The 14,797-nt window shown below is 31.9% G+C and overlaps 1 protein-coding gene across 1 annotated transcript in view; it reads left to right on the top strand.

The window, feature by feature from the left end:
* Positions 1-14,797, top strand: part of LOC136987494 (mucin-6-like) — a 294,367-nt gene that overhangs the window by 17,162 nt on the left and 262,408 nt on the right. Inside the window, exons 2-9 of the mRNA XM_067285227.1 lie at positions 358-401; positions 1,044-1,107; positions 5,158-5,276; positions 7,265-7,357; positions 7,446-7,631; positions 9,347-9,421; positions 10,527-10,592; positions 13,348-13,699. Of these exons, the coding sequence (XP_067141328.1) occupies positions 358-401; positions 1,044-1,107; positions 5,158-5,276; positions 7,265-7,357; positions 7,446-7,631; positions 9,347-9,421; positions 10,527-10,592; positions 13,348-13,699 (999 nt within the window). The remainder of the gene's footprint in view (positions 1-357; positions 402-1,043; positions 1,108-5,157; positions 5,277-7,264; positions 7,358-7,445; positions 7,632-9,346; positions 9,422-10,526; positions 10,593-13,347; positions 13,700-14,797) is intronic.

Below are 14,797 nucleotides of genomic sequence, written 5' to 3'. Positions count from 1 at the left end.
ATAAAACTGAAAACAAGTAATTATATATACGTATATTTAATAAACTGCAAAAACTGCTATAAAAATGATAATTTCTACAAAAACATATTTTCATACAGGAAAGTTTTTAATAAAATAACTGGTCCGAGTATTGCTCTGTCTACGTTCTTTACTAAATTAACGAGAAATTAAGTGTCTATTTACGAGATTAATTATAACTTTTAAGCGTATTGTCTTACTTTTATAGGTACGCAACTAATTACGGTGTATAATGCAATATATACATTTATTATATATAATAATTTTATAACATTTACTGTATTTTTTTAATGTAAACGATATGTAACCTTACAGTATCTTATGTTTATATTTTTATAGCAAATTCATTCCTCAATTACACGGATCCATTGTTTCGGATAAACGTACGTATAAACAGTGTCATTTTACGATTAGCATTTTTACTTGAAATTATTATTATTGTTATTATTGATTAGAATCTACAATGGAAAAACGTCGGCTTACTTTACAACTATCGCCTTTTTTGGCGGGTATTGTTAACTCGAAACAGTAAAAAGAAAACGTCCGCGCGCTTTCGTATCTTTTATCTAAGACAAAGAGTCTGACGCGCTCTTCAAAGATGTCTTAAAAATCCCGCAATTTTAATAAATTTGCGCACAAAGAAAACGAAGAATATTTTAAAGCGTTAACAAATGAAGAAAATAGCTTTGATAAAATTGAATATTTTATGTTTTAACCCGGGGATCACCGATAAATCGATGCGCGAGATCTCGAGTTTAGCTCAGCATCCGTAACTTTAAACTTTTTAACTCGCGGTTCAAATTTTCTCCCCGACACAGGAAGAAACTGGACTTTAACCGTAGCAAGTTTTCTGCACGAAATCAGCTCGAAATGGCTAAATTAATGTCGCGTGGAAATATAAATGCTGCGAATTACAATATACAAACATTCCTTTTTATATTTTTTGTAAATGAATTATTTATTAAAAATGTGATTAAATTATATTTTACAATATTTGCTAAATATATTTTCTTCTTTAATTACAGTATGCGGCATACCCAAACCGCCGGCAAATTCAATTGACTATTGTGAGAATAAACCATACCAACGGTACGGTCGTCTACGTTTTATAATTATTTTGTTTATACAGTAAGCGTCAAAATCCTCCCAATATTCGTACGTACTATAGAAAAATAGCAAAATGTATTCGACACGCGAATGGAAAAGAAACTTGAAATAAACAACTGTAATATTATTATAATACTTACGTAATAGGAAAAAATGTCTACGGTGTATAAATTCTGCTCGTCCCATTGGGAACATTTTGACGCATAAATTAGTTTGTTATAATATCAAAGTTAAACGATGTAATTTCGTTCGTATTAACGAGATATTAGAGTACAAATAGGCAATTGAGCCGCTGATGGATATACGACATCACGAAGAAGTTTTCCAGTGAGAAGAAACTCCGTATTGTGGAGCCGTTGAAAAAAGCTTTTTGTTGAGGAAACAGCATTTGAATCGGGTGTTGGGTGATGGAGTGTATCCACAATAAAAACCAGTAAGTTACCATATTTGAAATTTTAAGAGCCGGCAGCAAAAAAACGTTGAGCGCCAAAACAGAAACGTTTGGTAACGAGTGGACGTTACCATACATCTTCACAAATAAAGAGGAGCTTAGAAACAGACGTGAGTAGCCTACTGCGACTATCTGCCGATGCTTATAACGTAACAATTTGACCCAGACGTCTAAACTTATCAAATTACATAAAGAGAAAATTCTTAATTGTGCCCAGCTCTATAAAGACCGAATCTTAGAAGATTGGAAGCGGATTATATGGTCAAATGAATCCAAAATTAGTAGAGTTGAGCGAAAGTGGGTAGGGACTACATCGTTGAAGTCTATGACAGAGACATTGAAATTTAGTGGTAGAAGTCATACGGTATGGGGCTATATTACTCATTTTGGGTCTAGAATGTTATGTTAGTACTGAATAGAATGAATAGCGTTATTTACTTAGATACTTGACAATTATTTGTTATAATCTGTTGATCATTACCACATTGATAGAAGCTCTTTCATTTATCGACAAGATAATAGCGAGGTTGAAGCCGAAGTTCTGAACGCGAAAACGTGTAATTCGGACGGTTGGCGCCGCTTTCCCGTAAGCCTAGAAGTTCGACAATGAGGCTTGGAAAGTTCGTGGAATCGTGCTGGGCATTCCAAACGCATTTGTCAAACTTCTAGGCTTGCGAGAAAGCGACGCCGAACGTCCGACCTACACGTTTCCGCGTTGAAAACTTCGGCTGAACCTCGCAAATGATTCGAGAAATACATCCGGAAACCAATATTGTGGCTTCGGAATCAAAATATTAGCCTGCTTCAATGGCCGCTTCGATCCGCCGATCTCGATCCGATCGAGCACATTTAGTCCTTTCTTAAACGTCGCTTGACCGACTACGCGACTCTGCCCGAGAGCATCCACCAATTACGGGAACGTGTACAGTACGGGATGAGTGGAACAAAATAAACATTGCCCGATTGTAGGAACATTTTTAATTCTATGTCCGATGACATTAGGAACGTTTTGAAAACCAAAGGAGGCTTGGCCTATATTGATTATCGAAGTGCACTTTTTTCCACAAACGTGATATTTTTGTCTGCGTCAAAATCCCCCCAATGTATTTGTTCTTTGCGTAATTACTATTATTAATTAAATAATTACGTTGTTCGGATGATTATATTATAATTATATACGTAATATGTATGCAAATATATATACATTTTTTCGTACTAAATGTGCTTTGCAACGTTTTCCAGTGTTTTTAAATAGTCTCCCGCATTTGTAGGCCGGATGGCCGAGAGGTCAAGGTTAGCAGCCTGCCGCCCTGGGAGACCCGGGATCGAATCCGGACGGGTCGAGAAATCCCCAGGAATTTTTCGGGGGGTGGTCCGTCCGAATATGTCGGTCCCCGTTCCTCACCACCCGGCCGCCTCATTGTGGGCCTGGCCGAACCCATAATGGGCTTGCTATAAGAGGCCCTCTTGGTGCCCACTGGGCGGAAAGAGTTACAAAAAAATAAAAGTCTCCCGCATTCATTGGGAGGATTTTGACGCTTCCTCTGATAGCGCACGTCAACAGCATAAACTATACTAAATTAAACTAGAAAAATATTATTATTAACTTTTATACAATTTATTTATAGCCTATATATAAAAAGAAAAAATTATTTAAGAAACTTATATATGCGTATCATTTTGTAATTAAAATAATACAATTGAAGTTCTTGCAGAAAGATATATTTTGGGTTTTGGGTATGTAAATAGTTCTTGTTTTTAAATTAAAACGAGAAGACACATAATATTAGAAAATAGAATTAAAATCTTATAAAATCATATGGGTTTAATTACAAAGGTTTTCAAACAATCGTTTCTATTTTCTGTAGGTAAATTAATTTAAAATTTATTTATTTATTAACTATTAAAAATACAAACCTCTTTTTCATGGAAGATACAATGGGGTTCGACCTTTCATCTGAGAGTACCACTTCCGTGTATTACGTAAAGGCAAAAATTTCACTTCAGCGGTGATAAGACGATGTCGTTACAACTATCCATTTGCATTTTTAATAGTTTAGTGACCGGAAAATTTTTAAAAGTAATAATACTCATTAATGCATCCGACTACTGTAGTTAGTCGTTACTATTTATGTGATATAATTCCATCACGAATATATAAAGTTATAATAATAAATTTAACCTCACGACCAACGTATTAAAATTACTGTTCTAATCATCTACGTAATTGTTTGTTTATACTAGGAGCGCGTAAATAAAAAAATGCCAAAACATTAAAAGGGCCAAAAATAACCATATCGACACCGTTTTAAATTGAAAACATACAACTTTCAAATTTATTGTTATTGTTAAGTCGGTAAACCACGCGTTGTTAAAAAATAATATCATCATCCGTCTCCGTTCCGTGGCTTAGAGATAATTAAAAACGATGCGTGACATATCCGGACGGGAAAGGCGTTAGAACTCCCGCACTCGAAAAATTTCTAGATTTTCTCGCTCGAATTCGCGCTTCTGTCATCCGGCCGTCGTAAAATGTATTATCTCTATTATTAGTTGCGTGTTTTCTTAGTACGTTTTCGTACGGAATCCTAACATGTTAGTTTTGCATACACTACAGTGATATCAGTGCGAGGAACCGACCCGAAAGTACTTTAAAAACAAAAATCCGCAGTTGGTTACTTAAGCAGTTATTTTCCAGGACGCAAGGACACGGAGGAGTACAGTATAATGCAACAGCCATACGTCGAAGTCGGGAAGGCAAAAATGTGTGGTCGAAATGAAAGCCGTTAGCCGAATGTCAGTTACGGGTAGGAGATGACCGAATGCTTCAGAAATGATCCCGACGATTGGTTCTTTTATCTCATAATTGTACTTGAGAAGTGAAAAAGTTCTATTCGGGATTCGTTGACACTCGGAAACATTTTCAATCGATCGTCAACAGAAATAAGGTCTTTGAGATTTTCGACGATCAGATAATTGATGCTCGACGTACGAAAATAAATCACGAGAAACGTTGCGATTGAAAATAAATGGTAAATAAAAAATAAAGAAATAATGGCGGAAGAGTTGAATTCGACACGTCTTATTCCGATTATCTGTTGTTGACATATTAAAATACAATTTTATTGTCAGAAACGAAGCTGCGTCATTCGTTGCTACGACAGAACCAAATGTAGGAAATAAAGAAATAAAACTCAGCAATTAGACGAAAGTTTCAAACAAATAAACTTGATGGGTAAAAACAAAATTTAAGAGTAGAAACAGAAGTGAACATCGTGGGAAAAGAGTGAAACACGTCGTTAGTTTGAAAGAAAATATTTGAAATTAGCGTAATCACTCGCATAAACGTGATGCGCACGATTTAAAAACACGTTTAGAAAATTGCGTCCGGATTACGAAAATATTCGGTAAAAATGAATTAAACAGATTATCGTCGTACAATGAATACGCTAGTACGACAGAAAGATATTTTATAGATAAGCGTATTCCTAGGGTTAAAATATATTAAAATCATTGAATTTATTTTACAAATTTTTTTAATTTCCAAATAGAGATTTAATAAGTACGATCTAAAATTACAGGGAATGTACTTATCGATGCTTGGACGGTTACACTTTTCCCAGTGGAACTTTGGAAATTACCTATACCTGTGTGTTCCGAGAAGGATGGACATCGGTTGTAGATATACCTGATTGCACACGTGAGTTATTACAACCAGTCGTTTTTATATATTTAAGTAAATGATATAGTTAACACTTTTGTATTTATTTTTGCCTTTCGATAAATAATAGTATATTTAATCCATTAAGTATGTCGAAACATGCGTAAGCCTGTATTTTCTCCGATAGAGGTAAGTAATCCCCGACGGATAATAAACACGCATCAAAGACGTAAATTTTGTTTGCTAGTACTGTCTTGCGGCGTTAATTTATAAGTCACCTCGAACAAGAAGGAAGAATTAAAATTAAAGTTTCGGAGTAATTGGTATTTGAAGTCGATACTTTCGATGATGCATTCTTTTCTTTGTTAGGAAGTACATATTCCGAGTTTCGAACCTTACATATTTAAATGCCAAATGACATCGGCTTTATTACATATAGATTAAGAAGACTTTTTACTATAAACAAAAATATTATATACATTTATAAATATGTCTGTTTGTCTGCTATGGAAATCGATGGAAACCGTGCACGGGACAGAAGAAAGGGTGTAGGCTATTAGACGTATGTTTTCACGATGACTAACGGTACGATTTAAGACGAGTCAAATTGCGCTTCCGCCAATTTAGTAATGAAAAGGCTGAGACGACCCCATTTTTGCTCCTTGGTAGGTACACACCGCCGGTAAATTTAAGTACTGTACACTTCGGAGATCGACAGTCCGGTAAATGTTTTTGCAAAACGGCAATCAAAATTGCCATCCGATGTTTCTACGATTATTGAGCATGGCCCTAAAAGCAGAAAACTTGAACAATTATTTAAGCGGCCAATTAACGAACCGACTTAATTCCAACACTCGTGTTATACATTTCGATATGTTTTCTAGCCGTTTCCTTCAAATTAGTCGTCATTACTTTCGTTTCATTGCAGATCTGGTTCGTTTTACATCTTATACAGATGTTTATTACAAGTTTGAATTGCTTTTGATTGTTATTTAAGTTTTAAGAGTTATTTCGAGACGTTCCTCGCTGTCAAAATCGAGGTACAGTACAGTTCGACTCAAACTTTTCTTTCCTTCTTATATTATGGAAAAAAATTTTTGAACGAAACTCCAGTCAGAAATAGAAATTTCTGCTGCCATTTTGAATGCAATTTTCTTGGCCCAAAACAATTTAATACACTCCCGTAAATGTTAACGGAAACAAAGGAGTGGACTGTTTTGTAAATCGTGGTATTTGTTCTTAAAGTAAAATTTATATATATATATATCGGGGAAAACGGACGCACCGTTTATCTAAAGGTCTAACAAGTAAGGTGGGAGTGGGCTAAGCTTTTTTGTGCCAAATGATGGTGGTAATGTGATTGTTTTTTCAGGCGGTGGATTTTACGATATTTGTTTTTAAAGACACCGTCGGCGATTTTACAAAAATATAAAACTGCATTCGTGATCTAAATAAAAGTAGCACGCACAAACGGAGAAATGCAGGGCCCGACAGATGTTTCTTTCCCAATTAACTTGCGAGATAGTTTACAAGCAATTTCTACCTCATTCATTTTTATTATAGTACGTATCTATAATAAAATATATAAAAATTCTGCATCAATTTTTCAGTTTTTTACGGTTTTTCGTATAAATACGTTTGATTTGTTTAGGCTATTCGAATTTCTCTTTAAAATGTTTCTGAAAGTACATCCAGAAATAAGAGAATCTTGCTTTTCCCTCAAAACTGAGGGCGTGAAATCTGGTCGATTGTATGCCCTTATACTCTCATCCGTTTCCCCCTTCAATTCTATTTACTATTTGCTGTTTAAATGAATTACATACTATCACGTTTGATGTCGAGAATTACGTATTAGTCTACTGAAAAATAGCATAGGCTTTCTTTTCAACGATTGGGTTATTTGACTGAAGGTTAAATTTGAAATGTATTTTAATTTTCGGAAATATTAAAAATGTAATTAAGAACTTTTATTATTTATTATTAATTTGTGTCACGTATATAAATTTATGATTTATTCATCTATTTAGCCGTGTGTAAGCCGCCTTGTGAAAATAATGGCGAATGTATCGAGCAGAGATGTATTTGTCCAGCCGAATATAGAGGAAAAGCTTGCGAATACCGTAAGATTTTTGTTCAAAATCTGAACCGGTGTTTAAGCAAATATTTATATATTTTTATATTAATTTAATTTTTTAATAATAAATTCAGCCATATCACTTTGCGAAATGAGCTTCCAAAACACTTCGGGAATAATTCAATGTAACCACGACAGAAACATCTCTAGGTGTACGTTTACTTGTCCCCAACAAACAGAACCGTGGGAACTTCCAAAAAAAGAATATACTTGTAATTTACGTGGAGAATGGTCCGAGTCCTTTCCCAATTGCATTCCTTGTAAGTACTGCCTGTCTTTTAATACAGTAGTTATAATTATATAGACTAAATTTTTATTACATTTATTATATTGCTATTAAATTTATTAATTTTAATTAAATAACTAAAAATTTAACTCTTGGTTTTAAATTGTAACTTAAAGTATTCATTTTCCTTTTTTAACTAAAAATGTGTAATACACAATTTAACACATTCGGCACTAACGTTACCCGTTACGCAACGAGAACGTTTCGCATACAAATAGAATTTATTACTCGATTTTAAGAAGTAATGCATTTGTTATAATTTTTGATGGCAAGAATATTCTGGAGTTAAAATTACACAAGATTCGTACAAAACACTTGCCAGATATTGTTACGGATAACTTAAAATATATAATCAGATTGCGCAATTTATTCCTATTCGACACCAAATACGCTTTCTGAACATTAGTTGACAGTAAATAAAAATTTATAAGATTTAACAGGACACAATACATACAAAATGTGTCTTTTTTTCCTGTATATTTTGTTAATTTGAAGTTTATTCGGTTGCCGAGTTAGTCAGCAAAACACTGGAATTCAATAAAAAATATTCCATGCATATAATAGTCCATAAAAAAATTTTGTGGTCTGTATTAATACTGTTTGCATGTATATCAAATCTATAGTTTGAATTATGTAAAAGGCGAGGAAAAAATAAATTTCCTGTAAAAATTTGTATTGTGTTATATCGAAACTAATGCTCATTTTATTTCGTTTATTCGATCAAATCTTAAAAACTTTATTTATAATATTCATTATAAGTAGGGAGAGGATTTTAGGATGCTGAAAAAAAGCGAAAATGGTGCAAAGATGCGGGACTAAAAATTACGTTAGACCTCTATCTGGACGAAAAATCTATTACCTAAATTGAAGGTATGGTATTTTTCACAGCTCGTTCATTCTTACGCTATACTTATGTATCATTGTGGCTGGAATGACACTGGTTTGTCAAAAGAAATGAATTAACTCGGATAACGTTAACCATGTTCAAAGTTTCGAACGTAAACCCTCTTTATTTACATAGAAAGACTTCTTTCTACTGTATGCAGAAATAGATCGTTCGACACGCACAGATGTTAGCAATAGGTACCGTACTTGGTGTTGACTGGAAATTATAAATTCTCGCGTTTTACGAACTTCTTCGAGTCCGGATTCTTAGTAACACTTCTTTCGAGTTATTGCTTGGGAAATTCATCTGATCAATCTGCTACTGAGGAAAACAGTTCCCACCGCTCTTATTTCCGAATACGCTTCTTTTCTAATTTAAAAATTGCTTTTAAGCACCTTGTCCTTATAAAACTTTAATAATTATTTTAACCTAATATGTTAAAATATTTCAGAATTTCTCCTATTTGAAAATAGAAATAAGTCCATGTTACTCTGTATTTATTTGTTTGACAAATTTGCGCTTTAACCTAAACATTTAAAGTCGTAGGAGGAATTACATTTTGAAGTATTAAGTTATATATTCCGTAAGCTGCTTGAATGGAATTAACTAAAGAATATCCATTTATCTCTTGTTAATCTTCACAGGCGACCTTGGTAATTACCGGAAACGCAAAATTTTAGGTTTGCATTCATTGTGATTAAATTGGGATTTCTCGAAATACGCCAATATGTGCTTTATTTATGTATTTCAAATCAGAATTCATTCAGCGTTTTTATATTCAAAAAGTTTATTTAATTTTCCAGTTAACGGATGGATTGGAGAAATAGTAGAAGAGGAAGCCTTTGCTTGGGGATCTTTGTTAAATAATATTTTCTATGGTAAGATTTAACTTTTTTCTTAGTTTCGCAATTACGTGAATGAGATGTGTTTAAACTAACGTAAATTGACGAAAATTAACGAGACACGAATGTTGATATTTTGCATTTGCCGTTTTTGCGAATTCTGTAAATTGTGTATCATTTAAACTGATACAATTACGAAGAAATGAATGAATAAACACTGGGTTGATGCGAAATGTTTACTCGGATGAAATGTTGCCATTTGTTTGCCAATTATATACCTAATAACGTTTATTAAGCATTCTCCAGATTAACGAGTTAACTGTATTCGGCTTATATTTTAGTGTAAAGATTGTTTATTCAAACAAAAGCTATTATCCAGATAGAAACCGACCATTGTTTTTAAATTTAGCAACCGCTAACGTTAATGTGGAGAAGTTTTTGTAATTATTTTTCTTTCTCATTTTTTACATTCGTTTTACTTTTTACTATTTGTTACAAAATATAAAACCAAATTTGGTTTATTATACAATTGAAATTAGGACTGAGTAGGAGCGGGTTACCCACATCTACTTATTACACCGATGAAAAGAATTAGGGCTGGATGTATAATTTTTTGCGCAATTTTCAATATATATAAGTAGTATTTTTATCGATGACAATTTCTGAAATGATTGGAATACTACATAAAATTAAATAAATAATTGAAGTTTATAAACAGGTTTAACAATTAAATGTAATGAGATTTGTAATATATTTATTCGCAATGATTATCAGAATTGACAGTAATCAATTCGACGTCAAAGACAAATTGTGAAAACTGGATACGAAAATAATACAATAACACTTCAGAACTCATCGTATGGAGAATAGCATAGTTGAAATTTATGAGGTCAACATTTCCTAATTTGTACCAAACTTCGTATGTAAAATAAAAAACATCTAGAATTTTGGCTATAAAGAAAAATAAAGTTTGAATTTGAAATTTTTGTAAATAATATACTTTTTACTAGGAAATATATAAAATAAAAAGTATATAGTACATAAAATTTTAAAATTCAAACGTTATTATTTTTTATATAATTAATTTACGGTAGGTAATAATATATACAATATAAGCTACATATGTCGGTTTTACTTTCAGCAAAGAAGATTGGAATAGCAAGAACAACGAAAGTTATTGCACACAAAGAAGATGTTTATTTAAGGCGTAAGATTTAATTTCTTTCGATTAATTATTGTTGATATTTTATTCAAAAATATTTTTAATATTTGAAATAATGTTAAAATGTTAGTGCTTTGTACACTGTATGCAGGTTATGAAGTTATACTTACTTTTATTTTACGCAAGGATAACTATTCGGTATTAAAAATAGCCGCTTACTGTTGTTATAATATGCCGTGAGAATAGTATTATACGAAATGTAAGGAAATAGCGTAGAACTTTTTCACATTTTATTTCTTTCTTTTATAAAGTGCGATTATACTGATAACCAGGATTATGTCTTTATATGGCAGGAATTCTCATTATACACACGATATCGTTATTTTGAGTACTGCAGTTTATAAACTAGTATAATATACAATTTCATATGGCTAAAACACGGCATTTTGTGAAGTAGTCTATAAGGTAAATAGCTAAAAATTCGATGCGATTCGCAATATATTTTTGTTTTCTGTTGTCTTATATAAAAAATATCGTAATTTAACGTGTTCAACTAGCCCTTTCTATGACAAACGAATAATTAAATAACGTGTTTGTTTCGTGAAAATTCAGTTTTTAAATTTGTTTTAGGAAATTTATCATTTCTTGTCCCCTTTATGCGGTGAAGGAAGATCCTACACTACACAAATATCGCGTAAGTTTAAGTAAAGATGTAGAGAATAATTTTCCAAATTTTAAAATATGACTAAAAAACAAATTTTGTATTTCTGCGCTTTAATTACAAGTAAATTAAGTTAATAAGCGCTGCATCGGCTTTTCTTTGTGACTAGGCTTATTACACCATCAATCAGCAAGCGGGAGACCAGCTTTAGAAATTTACATTTTATTTCCAAGAAAATGCATTTCGGACATTTAGTCTCTCATCGCTCTTTATGATGCAACTACATTTAGGAAATAATGCGTACAGTACATGTTAAATTATATTAACAGAAGAAAAACCTTTAAAAATTGTAATTTAACTTACCGTAAGCACGACAATAGGTAAAAACGGAATACAAATTGTCGATTTTCCGGTATTCGCTATAATAATAGTAAAATAATAACGACTTTTAAAATACAGTATATATAACGTAGAGGTAAAAATTGTAAACGTATATTAAACATGTTGGTAGTGTACATAAAGTAATATAAATAAAATAAGCGGTGAAAGGCGATCAAAAGACACTGTTAAAACCACAACAGGGCTAATAGTTTTACCGTTAAAACAATGAAATAAAAATGATTAAGACACCGAGACCATAACCGTGTCTACGGAGGAATTATAATACGACGAAGTGATTCGTAGAAAAACCAGGAATTTTCCGCCATTTTTTCTTTTTATTTACACACTTCCCCCACGTCTCGTTTTGGTCAGATATGGTCATAACTTATATTTATTGGCCGGTGCCGCCATTGAAACTATCACCTCTTTCTCGGCAACTGTAACTAATTATATCAACATTCGGGTGTGTTGATATAATTATAGATACCATGTTTCGTGTAAGTTGAACAAATAAATTATTATGATCTTTTAAAGGCATTAGATTCGGATGATTGTAGTGAAGAGTTATTTGCCATTTTTTCTCCAGTTTTCTTTGTTGATGCTCTTTCTGACTCAGATTTTTATTCAAATTTATATAAAATAGGAATCTAAGTGCAGTAATTCAAATAACAAGATAAGCCACGTTTTTTTTTGAATAAATACGTATCGATATGCAATGTAAAACAAGAATTGCATAGATAAAAAAAAAACTTTTTTTAAAGTCAATTCCTACTTAGGTCAATAAAGAAAAATTTTATTTTTGTTATTTTTATTAAATAATGACAATTAATATAAATATGTATATACATATGCTAAATATCTTATATAAGAGAAATATTTTTCTCCCATATAAAACTAAAATTAATGAATTAATATTTGAAAAAACTGTATTAACATCGAGTGTCATCCACCACAAGTTTTAAAAAATGTATTTGAACTTGACTGGATGAATAAAAATTATTTTATTCACGATTGAAAATTTCAGCAAGATATATATATATCTTGCTGAAATTTTATATATAATATATATATTTTATATATATATATATATGTATATAGGGAGGGTGTGAACTAATAGTAGGAATTTAATAAACTCAATTTTTTATTGAACACGTTTAAATTTCATTAGCCTATTGTGGTTTGACACACGAAAAGTGACAGCACAATTATAAGTTGATGGTTTGTTGTAAAAATATTTAGGATCGAAGAAAGTATTTTGTTTCGATACCTCCACTCAGTTTAGTTCTTGCCCAGCTATACAGGCAATTTTTTAAAATGTGCTGTAGATCAATCTGTATAAAATGTTAACTAAAAGCATCTATTTCCATCGTTTCCAAACCGCCGTATTTTGATTCAATAAGGAATATTAATTAAGAATATTGAATTTGTAAAGATAAAGTCCAAATGACGTTTTTCGAAATATTCCCAACATATGGCATAACTATTTAAACAAAGTTTTTACGATCAGCGATTTGGATAGAATGCCCCGCAGCATCTGCGATGAAAAATATTATTTGAAACATACTGGTTATCGAGTAACACACTTTAGACAATCTGTTTGCACATAATATTTAGTACGAATTATGTTTATTTTTAAAATGTTTGAAAGATAACAAAAAGTGCTTTGGAAATTTTATCTGTTTCGCATTATTTTTATTTGATTATAGAAAATACGGATTTGTTTTGCGTGTATGATAAGAGATAATATATTTGTTGTAGAAAATTTTTATTCGAGTGGCGTTTGCGCTACTTGGGGACAGTTTAATTACAAGACGTTCGATGGCTACATCTACAGTTTTCACGGTCCTTGTACTTACGTTCTGGTGGAGGAATGCAAAAGCAATTCGTTTAGTATTCATTTAAAGAACGATCACAGATGTCTGACGGAAAGTGAATGCGTCAGACTAATTTCTGTCATCATCGAAAACAAGAAGTTCGAAGTTACTAAGGACGAAGGAAATATGGTGATCAGAAGAGAATATCAAAATCTCACCATTCCCGGCCGAGTGGATAACTTACAATTTTTCCAATCGAACGGATTTCTTGTTTTGGAAAGCTCTTTTGGATTCAGGTAAGAAACTTTTATCACTTTTTATTTTTCTTACTTCGTATCGGAAACTACCAGTAGATTACGTAATTTACTGGTAGCTTCTGATACAAAAGCGGATGACTTTTTACAGTTGAAATAAAACTAACCACACTTACAAAAAGGAAAGAAAACAATTGTATTAAAAAAATTTTAATGCAAAATATTGATGATAATTTACTGGTTTCCGAACAGAAACTTTTTGGACGCAACCAGTTTTATTTCAGAAAAACAGAATGTAAATTACAAAATATAAATTGAATACAATCATCGAAGGACGTATTACGGAAACTTGGTGGAAAATCGTATTTGTTTTCTGTAACCGTCGAAATTGTTTCTTTTGTTAAATTTCAGATGTAAAAAGTTAAATTTTTTCGGCATGTGTTTTTGTCTTGTATTTTTTCTACTTGGGTGTTTTCGCTCGTTAGTGTGACAGGTGTTAATGTTTACAGATTTTACTGAAATACATGGCGTGAAATTTATTTACTTTAAATTGCTAATTTATTTATTATGTTTATTTTCTATAATTTATTATTTTTTTACATATTTATTTTATTATATATTCTCCAAAGTTCGTTTATAGTACCGTACATTATGCAGTTTTGTAACGTTTATACATACATTTTACTGTATTTTTGTTTATATACAAGTAGTCGTATGTGCGATGGATCAATTTATACACAAATTCTATGTTCTAAGAAATCTTTACTCGTTATTCAATGGGTCTAAAAGATAGAAATTATCTAAAATGAATTTCGGTCAATAAAGTTTACTTATGTATTTGTTTTCCAACATATGCCTTTATCTGAATACAGTCCGAACAGGACTTTTGAATCAAAGAAAGGCCGAAAAGTGTAAGGTTTACGAAATTTGAATACAGGTGTTTTAAACACAACGCGTTTCGAATCCTCGAGGCTGGAGTTCTTACCAATAACCGCCAATTATCTCATTTTCTGCTTAGTGAGAAATATCTTTTCTTTCAAGCGTACACTATATACTTCGTTCGTTGTTATATTTTATATCATTTCCTATCGTTATACAATTGTTAATGTATATACCAGAGTGGAGTGACTGGCATCATTC

Source organism: Centruroides vittatus, unplaced genomic scaffold, assembly GCF_030686945.1.
Source record: "Centruroides vittatus isolate TY-2023 unplaced genomic scaffold, ASM3068694v2 scaffold_2342, whole genome shotgun sequence".
In the NCBI taxonomy this organism is placed as follows: Eukaryota; Metazoa; Arthropoda; class Arachnida; order Scorpiones; family Buthidae; genus Centruroides; species Centruroides vittatus.
Note: the sequence above shows the minus strand (reverse complement) of the source record. Positions and strands in the feature narration are given on the sequence as shown.